The sequence below is a fragment of the Moschus berezovskii genome, chromosome 12 (assembly GCF_049115385.1).
Source record: "Moschus berezovskii isolate FMDL1 chromosome 12, NW_MosBer_1.0, whole genome shotgun sequence".
NCBI classification, from domain to species: domain Eukaryota; kingdom Metazoa; phylum Chordata; class Mammalia; order Artiodactyla; family Moschidae; genus Moschus; species Moschus berezovskii.
This window is the reverse complement of record NC_142471.1, coordinates 5,954,100-5,971,937: the sequence shown is the minus strand read 5'-3', so window position 1 is coordinate 5,971,937 and position 17,838 is coordinate 5,954,100. Positions and strand designations below refer to the sequence as shown.

General features: G+C 42.5%; 1 protein-coding gene across 2 annotated transcripts in view; it reads left to right on the top strand.

Moving 5' to 3' along the window:
- The window catches only part of PCNX2 (pecanex 2), a 309,056-nt gene that overhangs the window by 222,192 nt on the left and 69,026 nt on the right, over window positions 1-17,838 (top strand). For both annotated transcript variants that reach the window (XM_055424272.2, XM_088842460.1), the window contains one exon: window positions 12,080-12,138. In XM_055424272.2, coding sequence (XP_055280247.2) covers window positions 12,080-12,138 — 59 coding nt within the window. The remainder of the gene's footprint in view (window positions 1-12,079; window positions 12,139-17,838) is intronic.

The following is a 17,838-nucleotide window of genomic DNA, read 5'->3' as shown; positions in this document are numbered from 1 at the left end:
TATGTGAGTCAATGCATTTCAGATTTTTCTTAAGCTGTTTCCAGTTGGGTTTCCTATCACCTGAAATCTAAACACTCATAATAAAAGCAAGTATCAACCATTCTATTTAGGGGAATGACAACACAAAGGTATGATCTTTAGCGCTGTAAGTCTGTGAGTCTAGTCTAGAATTGCAGCGAAGGGTGAACTGGCAAAAAGGAGTCTGAGCCTTCTCCGCTCTCTGGCTGATACATCCTGTGTCTTATCAGAACTTCCACATCTCTTCTCTGTCTTGGATTTTCTCAACTGGAATCCCAGTTTCTGTGTCTGAATGCTGTTACGTCTGAGACACTAAATGATGAACTTGGCCCCATCTGGCCGTTTTGCTGACGGATGAGAAAGCTCGCAAACCATGTACCCAGGTGTAAGGTTTGACACTTCAGGTGTGGTGATGAGCGACTATGCAAATGAATTCCAGAAGGATGATGCTTTTGAGGAACTCCAGAACACTGAATGTCTCAAACAGCACAGGTTTGAGCTTATTATTCATTGTGCTGCTGTGCATAATTTTACCCAGAGTCCTGTTCCACCCTGCAGAGCAGTCAGACAATCTGGAAGGTGCAGAGCAGTGAAGTTGACCAGGCGCCTGTGGGAAGGCCTCCACCTGCCCACCTGCTCCCCAGTGGTCTGGTGCTGCTGACCCAACGTATCAAGGTCACCCGGGAGTCAAGGTCACCCAGGAGCAAGGCTGTGTGTCTGAGTCTGCAGGGAGTGTCAGCCTAGCACAGCATGCAGGCAGAGCCCTTCTCAGGCCTGGCAGCTTTTCCAGCTTTTAGGCATGTGTTGGAGATGGAATTGATTGATTCTAAACAAAGGAAGGCAGAAGTCCTCAGCTTTTGCCTCTCAGACCTTTTTACTGCAGGGCTCAAATGTTGCTGGCTCAGGAGATTTATTGGGCAGATGGAGGTATTTGCACAGTTGAGGGTTCGGTCCCCAATGCCAAGAACCCTGAACCCTTTCAAAGTCCTTCTCTGTGATCAGGCAGGCATGCTACTGGCCACACTGTCCCCATCAGTGACACAGTTGGGTAAGGGATGGCCACTCTGGGTCCTGGGGGACTTTTCATTTGGAACTCTAGGTTCAAACTCACTCCTTAACATTGCAGTCATGGGGGGGCACGGGCGGAAGACTCTTTAATTTTGTAACTGTCAACTGAAAAGAAAGCACAGCCGAAAAGTTGAGGATTATGTTTTATTCCAAGGACTTGCTGAAGCCTGCAGGCCTAGGAGACAGCCTCTCAAAAGCTCTGAGGACCTGCTCAGAAGTGGTAAGGGAGGAATCAGGGTATATAGTTTTGCAATATAGACCAGGTAGTCCCAGAGCATCAAATGATTACTGTTAATTAAAGAAAATCAGACATCTCAAGGAATTTAGCACTTTTCTATGTATGGGCAGATGTAAGAGTCTGGGCTCATTGAAATGATTCCTTTGACACTCACCTCAGCTATCTGTGTTTTCCCATCCTGAGTCCCCTCAGGGTGAACCATTGTTGTTTTTTGTTGTTGACTTGCTAAGTCATGTCCAACTCTTGCAATTCCATGGACTGTGGCCCATTAGGTTCCTCTGTCCATGGGATTCTCTAGGCAAGAATACTGGAGTGGGTCGCCATTCCCTTCTCCAGGGGATCTTCCTGACCCAGGGATCAAACCTGCATCTCTTGCATGTCAGACGAATTGTCTACCACTGGGCCACAGAAAGCTGCAAGGTACACCATTGGGTGGCTCTAGCACACAGCGTGATGACCACAGCATCTTTTGTCTGCTGATGTGGCAGGCAACATTTATCGTTCACAATACTCTGAGCACACTTCCAAGACTGACTTTAGTCCCTCTTTATTGAAGGCTAAGACCTGTCCCAGACTTCACATATGGTTGCTCTTTCGGGGTTTATGATACAATTGGCTGATTAATGAAATTAATGCATTATGTGAACATAGGAAGTCATGCTCTTTTTTCCTTGTCACTTTGAAAGCATTCTGCCATCATCACCACTCCACAGGGTTTATAATGCAGTTACTGTGTTTGTCTCTCTCCCTGTAAACACAATTAAGTAGATGGATGCTCCCCATCGAGCTGGTTTAAATGAAAAATGACCAGTAATGGAAAAATAATCCCATATGTGAGAATTAGTAAAAATGTTACCTGATAAGAATAATGGCAATTTGATGTATTGTATTCTTTTTCTATTTTGTATTGTCTAATTAAGTTACATATTTTGGTGTTTGTGTGGTTGGAGCTTAATTTCCTAGAGACGGGAGATCTTTGGAGAGAGGAATACTTTGAGGTTTGAGAGAAGAGAAAGTTCTTAGTGGATTTTAAAGAACATTGTTTGCATTATTTTTGTTGCTCAGTTGCTAAGTAGTGTCCAGTTCTTTGCAATGCCATGTACTGCAGCACACCAGGATCCTCTGTCCTCTACTGTCTCCTGGAGTTTGCTCACCTTCATGTCTGTTGAGTCAGTGATGCTGTCTAACCATCTCATCCTCTGTCATCTTCTCCTTTTGCTTTCAGTCTTTCCCAGCATCAGCGTCTCTTCCAATGAGTCGGCTCTTCTCATCAGGTGGCCAAAGTGTTGGAGCTTCCAAATCATACAGAAAGTATTGTTTGTGTAGAGAATGAAATTTTTAAAAATCTCTAATTTTAAGAGTAGTCCACAATGATAGAACACTAGCTAGCTTTCTAGTTAAAGTTATCCGGGATAAAGCCTTCTGAGGAGGTTTTTCTCGTCATTGTCAAAGACACTGCCTGGGGGAAAAGCTGGGGAGGTGGAGGACAATTGGAGGAGGTGAATGATCTCATTTCCTGTTGTCTATCATGCCTGTGCTCTCAGAGCCAGGACTCAATACAGTTTTAGTATTTAAAATCAAATTTGAAAAAACATATTAGGATTAAAAAATTACTTTTTTTTTCCCCATAAAAGAAATCTATACCCAGATGTACTGATGCAGTGATATAAAAACTATTTCCTATTTATCCACTGTCACTCCTGATTCCCTTGGGTAAGAGGCCTGTTACAAGGTTAAGTGATTCTTTGTTTAATTTTGCAGTAGACAGTCAGAAGAAGGGCTCTGTATTTCAGTTACATATCAGAAGTGCTGTTTTTTAGTTGCCATTTTGTGCACTCAGAAAACTGAAGGGCAGAAGAATTACGGGAATCTTTCTACATCTTTCAAGTAATTTAATAAATCATAAGCCAAGTTACAAACAGAAATCAGATTTATCAACTTCAATTTTCAGTCTTATTCTTAGGGTTCCCCTGCCTTATTGTTTTTGTATAATGTTTCCAGGCCAAATTATTTTTCGTAAGGTACAGCATCACTGCAAATGCAAGCATGAGAGGTCAAGCCTGCATTGTTATTATTGTTGTTTAGTCAGTAAGTTGTGTCCGACTCTTTCCAACCCCATGGACTGTAGCCCAACAGGCTCCTGTGTACATGGAGTTCCCAGGCAAGAATGCTGAAGCAGGTTGCCATTTCCTCCTCCAGGGGATCTTTCCCACCAGGATTGAACCCAAGTCTCCTATGTGGCAGGAGGATTCTTTACTGCTGAGCTGCCAGGGAAGCCCCACAATCCTGCATATGATACCTTTATTTATCATTTCAGTCAGTGTAACTGATTTGGCAAGGGGTCTCATGGTGATTATAGAATTAGGAGCACCATTTTAGTTAAACTTGGTTTTGTAACAGGTTTGAAGATTGAGCATGGGTCTGGTAAAAATGTTATATGTTAGCAGTGAATGAAATAACAAAGGAAAAACAAAGTCCATCTCAGCGGAAAAAGGAGCTGGTGTGATTTTATTAAGTGCCACATCCCTCGAGGACAAAACAGCACCGTGTCTTAACAGGCTTCATGTTTGGAGAGTGTGTCTTCTGGGTTTGCTGTCTCTCTTGAGATGTGTGGCCATGAAAACAGGAAGGTCCGGAGATAATTCGTCAGGGCTATGCATGTCACTGCAAAATCCTGCAATCTCATTGCCAACGGTTGGCATTTCTTTTTTCTGTGTGCTCACCTTGATCCAAATTCTGTACATACCAGTGGTCACTAATAAAAAAATAAATGTGTCTTCATCCCCAGGAGGAACATCATCAGAACTCGAAATAAGACACTGTCAAATTGGGCCTCTTTTTACCAGGAGGCTATTGTACCCAGAAGTCAAAACCTTAAGTCAGTCATGTTACTCTTGGGAAACAAAACCAGTAGCACCCTGATCATTTAATACTTAGGAATCCCTTGTAATCTTTTGCATCTCCGTCTATTCAGTTCCCCCTGTAGGCCCAGCCTCATGCAACTAGAAATTTTTATTACTGTTTTGACTAGTTGCATTTGCAGAAACATTTTCATCCCCTAAATATTTATGACTTCCCAGTGAATGAATAGTTGGACTTCATATCTCGTAGTTGAAATGCTGGAGAGTCTTGGATTTTTCTGACTGAAACAAGAGAAGTGATCCTAATTTGCAATGCAAGCAAGCTAAGGTGAGAGATGAGAATCACACATGAATGTATTATAGTCACAGAATTCAGGCCTGCTACTAGCTATGGAGTGTTTTTTTTTTTTTTTTATGTATCACTTAAAAAAAAGTTTTTCATTTCGTATTGTGATATAACCGATTAACAATGTTGTGATAGTTTCAGGTGAAGAGCAAAGGACTCAGCTATACATATACATGTGTATAGAGATTTTTTTAATTAAATATTTTTAAAGCTAAAGTATAAATTTACATGGGGTTGAAAGAAATATTAAAAAGAGTTCTCCCTATATACCTTTTATTCAATTTACATGTGTTAACATCTTGCACCACTATCACTGGGATATTGATGTTGATCCAGTCGAGATTTTGACCATCTCCACCCGCACAGAGATCTCTGCTGCTGCCCTTTTGTATTCAAAACACACTCTTCCTTTCTGGAGCTCGCTGCTTCTTAACTCCTATAACCATTGATCTGTTCTCTAACTCTAATTTTGTTATTTCAAGAATTTTATATGAATGGAATCCTACTACAGTTAAGTTCATGGGATTGGCTGTTTTCACTCAACCGTAGTTCACTGAAGATTCATCCAGATCATGATATGTCAATAACTGTAATTGCTAAGCAATATCTCAATAGTATGAGCTTCCCTGATGGCTCAGACAGTAAAGAATTTGCCTGCAATGCAGGACACCTGGGTTTGATCCCTGGGTTAGGAAGAACCCCTGGAGGACAGCATGGCAACCCACTCCAGTATTCTTGTCTGGAGAATCCCCATGGACAGAGGAGCCTGGTGGGCTACAATCCATGGGGTCTCAAAGAGTCAGACATGACTGAGCGACTAAGTATAGCACAGCACATCTCATAGTATGGAAGCAACAGTCTGCTTAGGAACTCACTCATTAAGGGACACCTTCTTTTGGTCCAACTCATATCTGTACATGACTACTGTATATGACTATAGCTTTGACTATACAGACCTTTGTTGGCAAAATGAAGTCTCTGCTTTTTAATACACTCTCTAGGTTTGTCATAGTGTTTCTTTCAAGGAGCAATAGTGAAGGACAAAGAAGCCTGGCTTGCTGCAATTCATGGGGTTGCAAAGAGTTGGACACAACTTAAATGACTGAACAGCAGAGGGGCATCTGGGTTGCTTCCAGATTTTGGCTTTTATGAATAAATCTGCTGGGGACATTGCTCTGTGGGGTTTTGGGTGAACATAATTCTCTGGCATAATTACCCAGGAATATAATTGCTAGCTCATATGATAGTTATGCTCATATGGTTCATATGCTTGCTAGACAGTGTATTAAAAAACAGAGACATCACTTTGCCAACCTAAGTCCGTAAAGTCAAATTTCCAGTTTTTCCAGTAGTCATGTACCAATGTGAGAGTTGGACCTTAATTAAAGAAGGCTGAGGGCCAAAGAATTGATCCTTTTGAATTATGATGCTGGAAAAGACTTGAGTCTCTTGGACCACAAAGAGATGAAACCAGTCAATCCTAAAGGAAATCAACCCTGAATTTTCATTGGAAGGGACTGATGCTGAAGCTGAAGCTCCGATACTTTGGCCGCCTGCTACAAAGAGCCAACTCATTGGAAAAGGCCCTGATGCTGGGAAAGATTGAAGGCAGGAGGAGAAGAGGGTGGCAGAAGATGAGATGGTTAGATAGCATCACCGACTTAATGGACGTGAGTTTGAGCAAGCTCCAGGAGATAGCATGCTGCAGTAATCTGGCATGCTGCAGTCCACAGGGTCCCAGAGGTGGAAACGACTTGGTGACTGCACAACAGAATGGTAATATTTTAAAACAGAAACTGCCGTCCATTTTTTCAGAGGAGTGATACCATTTCCATCCCCGCCAGCAATGTGCAAGAGATCTAGTCTATGCATCTCCCGGGCAGTGTGTTGATATTTTCACCATTTCTTACTTTAGTCATTCTGCTGGGTTTATACAGTGATACCTCATTGTGGTTTTAACCTGTGGTTCTCTTATGAATTATGATATTGAACATCTTTTTCTGAGATTATTTGTTGTCACTATGTCCGCTTCACAGAAGTGTTTGTTCACGTCTTTGTTCATTTTCTTTTGCATTCTCTGTGGGGGTTTTGTTTTGTTTGGTTTCTTTGTTTTGTTTTTTACTGTTGAGTTTTGAGAGTTGTTTATATATTCTAAACACTTGTACTTTGTTGGATACAGGGTTTGAAGATATTTTCCCACAGTCTGTGCCTGGTCTTTTTGTCCTTTCGGCAGAGTATTTTGCAAAGTAAAAGTTTTTCAAAAAACATTTTTGACAGGTGCACGTGGACAAATCTCCAGAATAGACCATGTGTTAGGCCATAAAATAAACCTCAGTACATCTAAAAGGACTGAAATTATATAACATATGTTCTCCAGCTACAATGGAGTGAAATGAGAAATTAACAGCAAGAGGAAATCTAGGAAACTCGCAAATATGTATAAAATAAAGTTACCTTAAACAACCTATGAGTCAAAAAAGAAATTACAAGAGAAAATTAAAAAATATTTTGTGGTGACTGAGAAGGAGAGCACAGTATATTAAAATGTATGGTATTGTCAGCTTTAAAAAGCACAACGTGAAAGTTGCAAGTTGCATTGTATTTGGGGCAAAATGAGGACTGCAGCCCAGGAAACGGCACCTCAAATACCTCTGAGAACTGCTCCAAATATCATATATGAACGCATATATATGAAATCTAGAAAGATGGTACTGATGACCCTGTTTGTGGGGCAGCAATGGAGACTCAGGTATAGAGAACAGACTTCTGGACACGGTGGGAGAAGGAGAGGGTGGGATGAATTCAGAGAGTAACCTTGACACATATACATTACCATATGTAAAACAGATAGTGGGAAGTTGCTGTATGACACCGGGAGCTCAGACCAGTGCTCTGTGACAACCTAGAGGGGTGGGCGGGGGGTGAGAAGGAAGTTCAAGAGGGAGGGGCATGTGTATACCTATGGCTGGTTCATGGTGATGTGTGGCAGAGCCCAGCACAATATTGTAAAGCGATTATCCTCCAGTTAAATAATTTTTTTAGTGTAGTGGAGAAGGACAGTGTATATGTGATTCTGGTGAAGGAAGTGTCCATACAATCAAGCACATGTTTCTTCAGAAGGTTTCTTCCAATCATGAAAAACAGTCATCCCATGAAGGATTGCAGTGCTTTTCTAGATATGAGGAGACCAAGAATTGGGCTCATAAAATCAGCTCCTAACTATCTGAAGACCTGCCCTGCAAGTTTTATTCCCCCAGATCACAGAGTGCCTCACCTTTGCTCTCCACCTGGAAGTCCTCTCAGGGGGTGTTGAAGGTCAGCAGCTGCAGCAGAACATAGGCTAATCCTAGTAGGGGTAGAGGTGCTTAGTGGCTCAGTCGTGCTTGACTCTTTGCGACTCCATGGACTGTACCCACCAGGCAAGTGCCCGTGGTAAGTGCCAATTTGTAGTTGACAGTATGTAGCAAAAGCAGTGCTCAGAGAGAAATTCATAGCTGTGAATGCCTAAATTAAAAAATAAGAAAAATCTCAAATCAATAAGCTAGTCTTCCATGTTAAGAAACTAGAAAAAAAAAGAGCCAACTAAACCAAAGTAAGCAGACAGAACAAAATAATAAAAGTTAAAACGATGAGAAATGAAATAGAGGATAGGAAAACAATAGAAAGAATAAATTACACCAAAATTTGATTCATTGAAAAGATTGACAAAATTGACAAACCTTTACCAAGAATGACCAAGAAAAAAGAGACTCAAATTACTAAAATCACAGTTAGAAGTTGAGAACATTTCTACCAACATTACATAATTGAAAGAGAATTCTATAAACTACTGTGTATCAACAAAGGAGATAACCTAGCCAAACCAGAAGAATTCATAGAAATACACAGACTACCAAAATTGACTGAAAAAGAAATAGATAATCTGAGTAAACCTGTAAGAATTAAAGGGAATTAATAGGTCATCAAAAACTCGCAACAAAGAAAAGCCCAGAATTGCTTAGCTTGACTCTCAAATTCTCTAAAATGATTAAAGAATTATCTTCAGTTCTCAAATCTCCCCAAAAAAGAGTAGAGGAAGGAATAGTTCTTAAATCATTCTGTGGGGCCAGTATTACCCTGATACCAAAGCCAGGCAAAATCATCACAAGAAAAGACAACCTTAGACAGATATCCCGTATGAATATAAACACAACAATCATAAAAAAGTACTAACCCAAATGAAACTTGTGCATATATTCAACCTAAAATGTGACAGTGTGCTTCTGTTTAGTGTCTGACTGCCTTCTCATTGTCCAGATTTCTCTAATGCTGTCCTGCCCCATGAAGAGAACTACAGTCCATCCATCCTGGTTTCTCCGTCTGAGCAGATGCCCACCAAAGTTCTCACTCCAGCCAGTCACACTTCCTCATCAAAAATGGGGACTACTTCTCCCATAAATAGTCTATGTGGACTGTCAAACCGGAACTTGAAACAGTATAATCAAGTCACTGTTAAATTACTTAAGCTCCTCAGGTGAAGCCACATAAGAGACAAGGTGCTGGATTTAGATGAGGAGGTAGGAAAGCAAAGCTTGAAGGGAGGAAACGAGCTTTGCTGTTGGCATTCCACATTAACATAAGGGAGAGATGCTTCAGAGTGAGTCACCTTCTCTGGGAAGACCAGTCATTACTGGACTCTTGGTTTGTGGCCCTTGGAACACTGTGACAATCAGTGAGCCTTAACTTTGCCGGGCAGGTGCTAAGAGCATACACACCTTCCCACGCTGACATTTTGAACTCCTCTCAACTGTGGTGCTGGAGAAGACTCTTGAGAGTCCCTTGGACTGCAAGGAGATCCAACCAGTCCATTCTAGAGGAGATCAGTCCTGGGTGTTCATTGGAAGGACTGATGCTAAAGCTGAAGCTCCAATACTTTGGCCACCTCATGCGAAGAGTTGACTCACTGGAAAAGACTCTGATGCTGGGAAGGATTGGGGGCAGGAGGAGAAGGGGACGACGGAGAATGAGATGGCTGGATGGCATCACCGACTTGATGGACATGAGTTTGAGTAAACTCCGGGAGTTGGTGGTGGACAGGGAGGCCTGGCGTGCAGTGATTCATGGGGTCGCAAACAGTCAGACATGACTGAGCGACTGAACTGAACTGAACTGAGATTGGGGAGTGAGTTGGAAGCCCCCACCAGGTGATGCTAGTGGTAAAGAATCCGCTGGCTAGTGCAGGAGACACAAGAGATGCAGGTTTGATCCCTGGGTTGGGAAGATCCCCTGGAGTAGGAAATGGCAACCCACTCCAGTATTCTTGCCTAGAAAATCTCATGGACAGAGGAGCCTGGCAGGCTACAGTCCATGGGGCCACAGAGAGTCGGACATGACTGAGCAACTGACCATACCACACACTGAGCAAGAGAACAGAATGTTCCTGCAACAGGACAGTGAAGGCAGAAATCCAATTACTGAGCTAATTAGCACCTTTGAGTGGTAAGCACCAAATTTACAGGAGGAAAGCACTGGAGAAAACCTCGAATACCCAGTATGGCTGACACTTGCCGTTCTTAGAGAGTCAGGTGGCGAGCCAGAGGCCCTCGGGGCACACAGGCAGCATGGATTAGTTTCTGCTGATCAGAATTTAGCCCTCTGCATCCAAAGCCTTTTGCAGATAGCTTTTCATTTAACATAGTTTTAGAAGGTGTTTTAATTCCCTAAGGAGTTTGGTAAATGACTTTCTTTTGGCTCAATCTCACTTTAAAAATTGTTTATTCTGCTGCTGAAAATTCCATTTGTCCTGGGTCTTAAGGTGAAATTAAAATTCCATTCAGGGACTCACTATGCCGACATGGGATTACGGCCTTCATTAGAAAGAATTTTGTTGTTCGCTTTATTTTCTGCCACCCGGGCTCTTTTATTTTCAAAGCCGATCTGAGGGTATTTGCAAGGAAAAGGAAGCAGTAATAGAACAACATGACCTTTTCGAGCTGTAACAGAATATCCCTTCTGTACAACCCATCCGGAGCCTGTAGTCTACAAAACTCCAACGGGACCCTGCCTCGATAGTTCTCATATATCTGAATCAAGGTGTATCTAGGTATGGTAAAGATGAGATGCTCATTATGTTCAAACTTGTATGGAGCCCTCCATTCAGTGGTCTGTTTCTAGTGAAAGCCCTTTCTTTATGGCATAGGTTTAGCCTTTTGAAATTTTTGTAGGAAGAGGGATGCTTTCCAGGGCCCGAGAGCGGGCTCTTGTCTGACACTCAGAAATGAATTGTCTAAGGAGACACATGTGCTGACAAAGCAAGAGACTTCAATGGGAAGGGGGGCGCCGGGTGGGAACCCAGGAGGACTGCTCTGCCACGTGGCTCACAGTCTCAGGTTTTCTGGCGATGGGGTTAGTTTCCAGGTTTTCTCTGGGCAGTCATTCTGACTCAGGGTCCTTCCTGGTGGCGTGCACATCATTCAGCCAAGATGGATGCTAGCAAGGAGGATTCTGGGAGGTTGGTAGGACATTTTGACCTTTCCTGAATTCTTCTGGTTAGTGATGTCTTGTTAGTTGCGCATTCCTTACTAGGCTCTCCTGTTGTAAGATAACCTCACGCAAGTAGTTACTATTGTGTTTGGCCAGGATGGGGCAGTTTCAGTCAGTGGGTCCCCTAACAAAATTGCCATTTTTGTAGACCATAAACTGTTGAATATCATTAGCTTCATGTGCTTGGTGTCAGTTTCATATTTCATCCTTCAAAGAATGACAAGACCCCCACTCAATGTCTGAAATAAGTCAAGGTTGGTCCAACATCGTCTCTCTAAGTGGAACAGACTGTTGCACTTATAAAGGGTTTGGGAGACATCTGAAGTTCAAGGGCAGATGAGTTTCAGATTCAGAAATGGGGTGATACCGTCTGCAGGGCAGTCGCCTGGGGAACCTGTTATTGTTTGGTCACCCTCAGAAGTCTGCACTGAGCCTGTCCCTTGCTGGCTGACTTTCAGAAGCAAGCAGCCACTGTGAACTGGCTGCCTTACCAAAGCTGTAAGTTGAGGTGAGTTGTCATAACTGAAAAGGTTTGAAACTGGTTCTTGTGGCAACTGGTTACTGTGGCTAAGGCAATCCACCTTTTCCTAAGCTGCAAAGAGCTGTTTTTCATTCTTATGGTTCAACCTAAGAAAATTCTGTTAAGAATGCACCCAGCTCTTGAAAGCAAGTGGTGGAGACCTGGACTACTTATCAAGAATGTTCTGGAATCAATTTGAAAAGCAAGATAGCTATGTATGCACTGCTCTCTTGCTTTTTTATTTGTGGATTGGATGCTCAGAATTGATAAAGACAAAGGTCTATCTCCTATACCTAAGCGCTAAACATCTCTTCCCTCTCTGTTTTCTGTACTTTTCCTGCCCTTCTGACCCCTCTTTTCCTTCAGTCTTGTCAATGTACAACAATAAGTCAAATATGTGAGCTCTATCTCCCCTGGATTTCCCACTCACACAGCTGATTCTGTGAGCCAGCTCTCATTTGCAGGGATCTAATCACAACCTCTTACTCTTCTGTGGCTCTTTCTAGTACAAGGCGTGTGGATAATTCCAACACAAGACTGGTGGTCCAAATTGAAAAGGATCCAGGTAAGAGGATATCTTCCTTCTCTTTCTCTCTTTTTTCAATATTTTATTTTATTTATTTTTGGCCATGCAGCATGTGGGATCTTAGTTCCCCAAGCAAGGATTGAACCCACGCTCCCTGTGTTGGAAGCATGTAGTTTTAACCACTGGAGCCCCCCTGCCCAGGAAAGTCCCCTGTCTCTGTTTTAAGCTATTTATTTTGTTGTGTAGATGGATTTCTTCAATCCAAAAAAGAGGAATTAAGTACTCACTTTTTTTAATCACCGTGGAGACAGTGCATGTCTTAGTAAATATGCTGATGGTAAAAATAAAACTGTGCAAATAGAACTGATCAAGTATCCTGATTTGGTTTAGAAATGGATTACTCCATGATTTAGAACTGATTAGATCTCTTTTCAATATTGAATGACTGTTGATTACAACATTTTAGTTTGTATATGCTAAACATCAAATACAGACAGTAAACCTTGGTATTGGTATTCTGGCAAAAAAAAAAAAAAAATCAGCATTATGATGTCCTTAAAGCTAAGCCATTCCAGGATCCAGGGTCTGGATATCTTCAGAGTCTTTGTACAACATTAATCTATGGAAAGATTTATCTGCCACAGTAACAGGAAGTTACTTTTTTCTTCCTGTAATCTATTTCATTTTGAAGCATTCGGCCTTTTTCCCCTCATATCAGTATGCAAATTTAAACCACTCTCTATTTTTAATCCACCTCACTCTCTCCTCTGTGCCAAAAACGTTGTCTAGGAAGAATTGTATCCTGCTTATTAGCTATATTTGAAATGCATATACATGATTAATTTGAAACTTGAAAATATCTGGAGAGGCAGGTTTATTTTTTGTTAAACTTTGTATCAGCCCAATTTGAAGGGGGTGTGGTTGGAGTATAAATATCTCTAAAGTGGAGCCACGGGATTCTAATTTTGCCTGGCCGTTGATATTAGGCACATAGACAGTTTCATAAGTACATTGTGCTTTTAGTTGTTCATAATTTTGTCTCATTTTAGTCTAATTATACAGATGTGTGGTCAGTGTGTTCTAAGATCTCAACTTTTCATGGTTTAAATTGTTTTATTTGTCCATCAAACAGTTTGAACAGTTAAGCAAAAGTTAATTCTCTTGTTAAGGCTTTTTCTTTAAAAGTACCAGAGGCTCAGAGTAATCTCCAATTAGTGTCTCTGGATGCATGCTGCTTCATCAGAGAAAATGAATATCACTGCAGGTCAGGCAGGCTTAATCTGCATAGAAAATTAAGCATACTGATACTTTATTAGAGGACATGACATGACTCAGTCCATAGAACAGTTTGTTTCTTTCCATTAATCATAAATAGGTTATAAATGCACCTGTTTCAGTTTGGCTTTTAAATGTCGTGAATGCCTAGCCCTGATATCCATAGTTTGATAGTGTTATCTTGTAGATTTCTTAGCCGTGAATCAGTGCTGTTTCTTATGTGGGTTCACTTGGGGCCAGTCTGCACCTTTCTGCACCCTCAATAATGCTCCAGTTCCCGAGGGTACAGAGCAGGCAAGCTCCATTCAGATCTTCACGGATCTTCATCTCCAACCTTCCTGAATCTCTGTCTCCACTCTAGAAGCTGGCCTAGAAGGGGTCCTTGAGCTTTTGCTTTAGGCCTCTTCTCTTTGGGGCAACTCCCTGCTTCTCTGACTTTCTGGAGGCAGAGTTTACTCCCCAGAGAAAAGATACTCCTAAAGCTTCCCTGGTGGCTCAGAGGTTAAAGCGTCTGCCTCCAATGCGGGAGACCCAGGTTTGATCCCTGGGTCGGGAAGATCCCCTGGAGAAGGAGATGGTAACCCACTCCAGTATTCTTGCCTGGAGAATCCCTTTGGACAGAGAAGCCTGGTAGGCTACAGACCATGGGGTCGCAAAGAGTTGGACACGACTGAGCGACTGAACGGAACGGAACAGAAAGTGAAAGCACTGGTGACAAACTTTCCTTCTAGCTCCTCCCAGTACTTCTTCCACTCCCAGGACCACAGACCAGGAGGACTTCCCACTTTCCCCAGCCTTCTCGAAAAAGATTCTTTTTTCATCATGAGAGATCTGACAAAGGGAGTAAAAGAAGTCAGCCCAGCCAGGACATTAAAGGAAATGCATCATGAACCCCCAGTTTCATGCCCCTGAAATACACTGGCCCTTTATTGGGAAGCAGGGTGTTCCCTTACTCCATCTCCTTTGCTGTTTCCTTCCCTTGATGTCCTCATCCACTCCATCTGAATGGCTAAGTTCGAACAAACAAGCAACAGTCCTGGCAAGGATGCAGAACAACTAGAATTCTCAGTCCCTGCAACTTGGGTGCAGAACGGTTCAGTCATTTTGGAGAACGGTAGTGCCACTCTTAGGGTTTGACTCAAGAGAAATGAAAACATGTTCATATAAACTTCTGTTCATGAATATCGTGAGTGGATTTACTCATATTCACCAGTACTGGAAACAACCCAAAGGTCCTTCAGCTACTGAATGGTTTGGCAAACTGTAGTAACTGCATAAAAGTGAAACAGGACAGACCACTGCTGTGTACCTCAGTGTGGATGAAACACGAATGCGTCGTTCTAAGTGGTGGCTATGCAACTATAAGCATTTTTTAACAGTCATAGAACTGGACACTAAAAAGGGCAAATTTTGCTCTCTGTAAATTATGCCTCAATAAATCTGAGTTTTATATACATATATAACTTAAAGTGAGTAAATGGCATTGATATATAATAATTTATATACTATATATAATATATAAAAATGTATACTAGCAATAATTATTTATATTGTAGACTATAGTTATATTTGTATATATGCATATATATGTACTGTTTATGCAATATATACTATCAATAATTATAGAATATATATATATATATAACTTCCCTGTAGTTCAGATGGTAAAAAATCTGCCTGCGATGCAGGAGATGTGGGTTCAACCCCTGGGTCAGGAAGATCCCCTGGAGAAGGAAATGACAACCCACTCCAGTATTCTTGCCTGGAGAATTCCATGGGCAGAGGAGCCTGGTGGGCTACAGTCCATGGGGTCACAAAGAGTCAGACATGACTAAGTGACTAACACACAAACACATATATACACACACTATATATATATTATCACATACACACACTATTTATTGTCAGTAAATTATTTCTCAGCGAAACCCTGGAGTTACTTAATGGATTATGTTCTCAAAAGCAGAATTTCTTTTAACAAAGCTGTATCATCTATGGTGTCATCTATTATTCAACAGATATTTAGTCAGTCATTACTGCATATTGAGAATCTGCCAGTACTGAGATACAAAAATAAACAAACTCAGTCTTCCTTCACCACCGTGGGGTGCATTGGAGAAACCAGATGTTAATCAAATAACCATATATACACATATACACACAAAAAGCAAAAGTCAAGTTCCAACTGTTTCAAGTGCTTTCACGCAGAGGGTCATAGTCCTGCTGCCCTGTAACATGGCGTGGCAGAGGGGTCAAGGAAGGCTTCCCTGAAGTGGCCGTGGAACAGAGGTCTAAGGTTAGTAGAGGTGATAAGACAGAAAGATGAAGGGAAACCAGGCAGAAAGATTAGTCTCTGCAAAGGCCCAGGGAGGGAAGGGGCGAGTGAGTCACTCAACGGGGGGAAGTTCTGTGTTGCTAAGCGTGAAGACTGAGAAAGAGAAGAGTGGGAGGTGAGGCTGGAGACTGAAGTGGGGAGCGGAACACACAGTGCCCAGGTGTGACCATACACCCTGGGTTTGATCAGGGTGGTGTCCTAGCTATGGAGGATGACTATGGGACCCTGTTATACGTAATGTTATGAAGTCTTGTCTCTATCTTCAGTTCAGTTCAGTTCAGTCGCTCAGTCATGTCCGACTCTTTGAGACCCCATGAATCACTGCACGCCAGGCCTCCCTATCCATCACCAACTCCCGGAGCTCACTCAAACTCATGTCCATCGAGTCGGTGATGCTATCCAGCCATCTCATTCTCTGTCATCCCCTTCTCCTCCTGCCCCCAATCCCTCCCAGCATCAGAGTCTTTTCCAGTGAGTCAACTCGTCTTAAGAGCCCTAACAAACCACTTTAAGAAATGGGCTGGAGGGTCCTGGGTGACACGTTCCTCTTTCGTCTGAAAGGTCATTCTGGCTGGGGGGGTAGAAAATCGATGAGCAAGCATGTCCTAGTGAAGAGCCATAGGTGAGTCACATGACCATTGTGGTCCTCCACCTGAGAGACCGCGTAACTTGGGATAAAGCAAGGGCAAGAGAGTTCCAGAAAAACATCTATTTCTGCTTAATTGACTATGCCAAAGCCTTTGACTGTGTGGATCACAATAAACTGTGGAAAATTCTGAAAGAGATGGGACTACCAGACCACCTGACCTGCCTCTTGAGAAACCTGTATGCAGGTCAGGAAGCAACAGTCAGAACTGTACATGGAACAACAGACTGGTTCCAAATAGGAAAAGGAGTACGTCAAGGCTGTACACTGTCACGTTGCTTATTTAACTTATATGCAGAGTACATCATGAGGAACGCTGGGCTGGAAGAAGCACAAGCTGGAATCAAGATTGCCGGGAGAAATATCAGTAACCTCAGATATGCAGATGACACTACCCTTATGGCAGAAAGTGAAGAGGAACTCAAAGGCCTCTTGATGAAAGTGAAAGAGGAGAGTGAAAAGGTTGGCTTGAAGCTCAGCATTCAGAAAACACAGATCATGGCATCTGGTCCCATCACTTCATGGGAAATAGATGGAAAAACAGTGGAAACAGTGTCAGACTTTATTTTCTTGGGCTCCAAAATCATTGCAGATGCTGATTGCAGCCATGAAATTAAAAGACGCTTACTCCTTGGAAGGAAAGTTATGACCAACCTTGATAGTATATTAAAAAGCAGAGACATTACTTTGCCAACAAAGGTCCGTCTAGTCAAGGCTATGGTTTTTCCCATGGTCATGTATGGATGTGAGAGTTGGACTGTGAAGAAAGCTGATCGCCGAAGAATTGATGCTTTTGAACTGTGGTGTTGGAGAAGACTCTTGAGAGTCCCTTGGACTGCAAGGAGATCCAACCAGTCCATTCTAAAGGAGATCAGTCCTGGGTGTTCATTGGAAGGACTGATGCTAAAGCTGAAACTGCAATACTTGGCCACCTCATGCGACGAGTTGACTCACTGGAAAAAACTCTGATGCTGGGAAAGGTTGGGGGCGGGAGGAGAAGGGGACGACAGAGAATGAGATGGCTGGATGGCATCACCGATTCTGTGGACATGAGTTTGAGTGAACTCCGGGAGTTGGTGATGGACAGGGAGGCCTGGCATGCTGTGATTCATGGGGTCGTGGAGAGTTGGACACGACTGAGTGACTGAACTGAACTGAACTGAATGGGAATGGAAAAAGTAGGAAGATGCAAAAAATACTTGAAGAATGTGAATTGAGAGCCTTAGGTGGGAAGGAGTGGGAAGAAAGATGCCTAGGTTGTGTGGCCAACTGGACAGCTGAGAGCAGGTTGGGGGCGGGACTGGGGGGGCAGGGCCTGACTTGAACTTGGGTGGAGGAGAAACGTTGGAAACATACAAGAAATGGTAAGTAGACAAGGAAGTAGACAGGTCTAGAGTCCAGGCAAGAGATCTCTGCTGGAGATAGAATTTGTCAGGTGTCTCATTTAGACAGGAATTCAGTCCATTTATGCAGATGACATTGA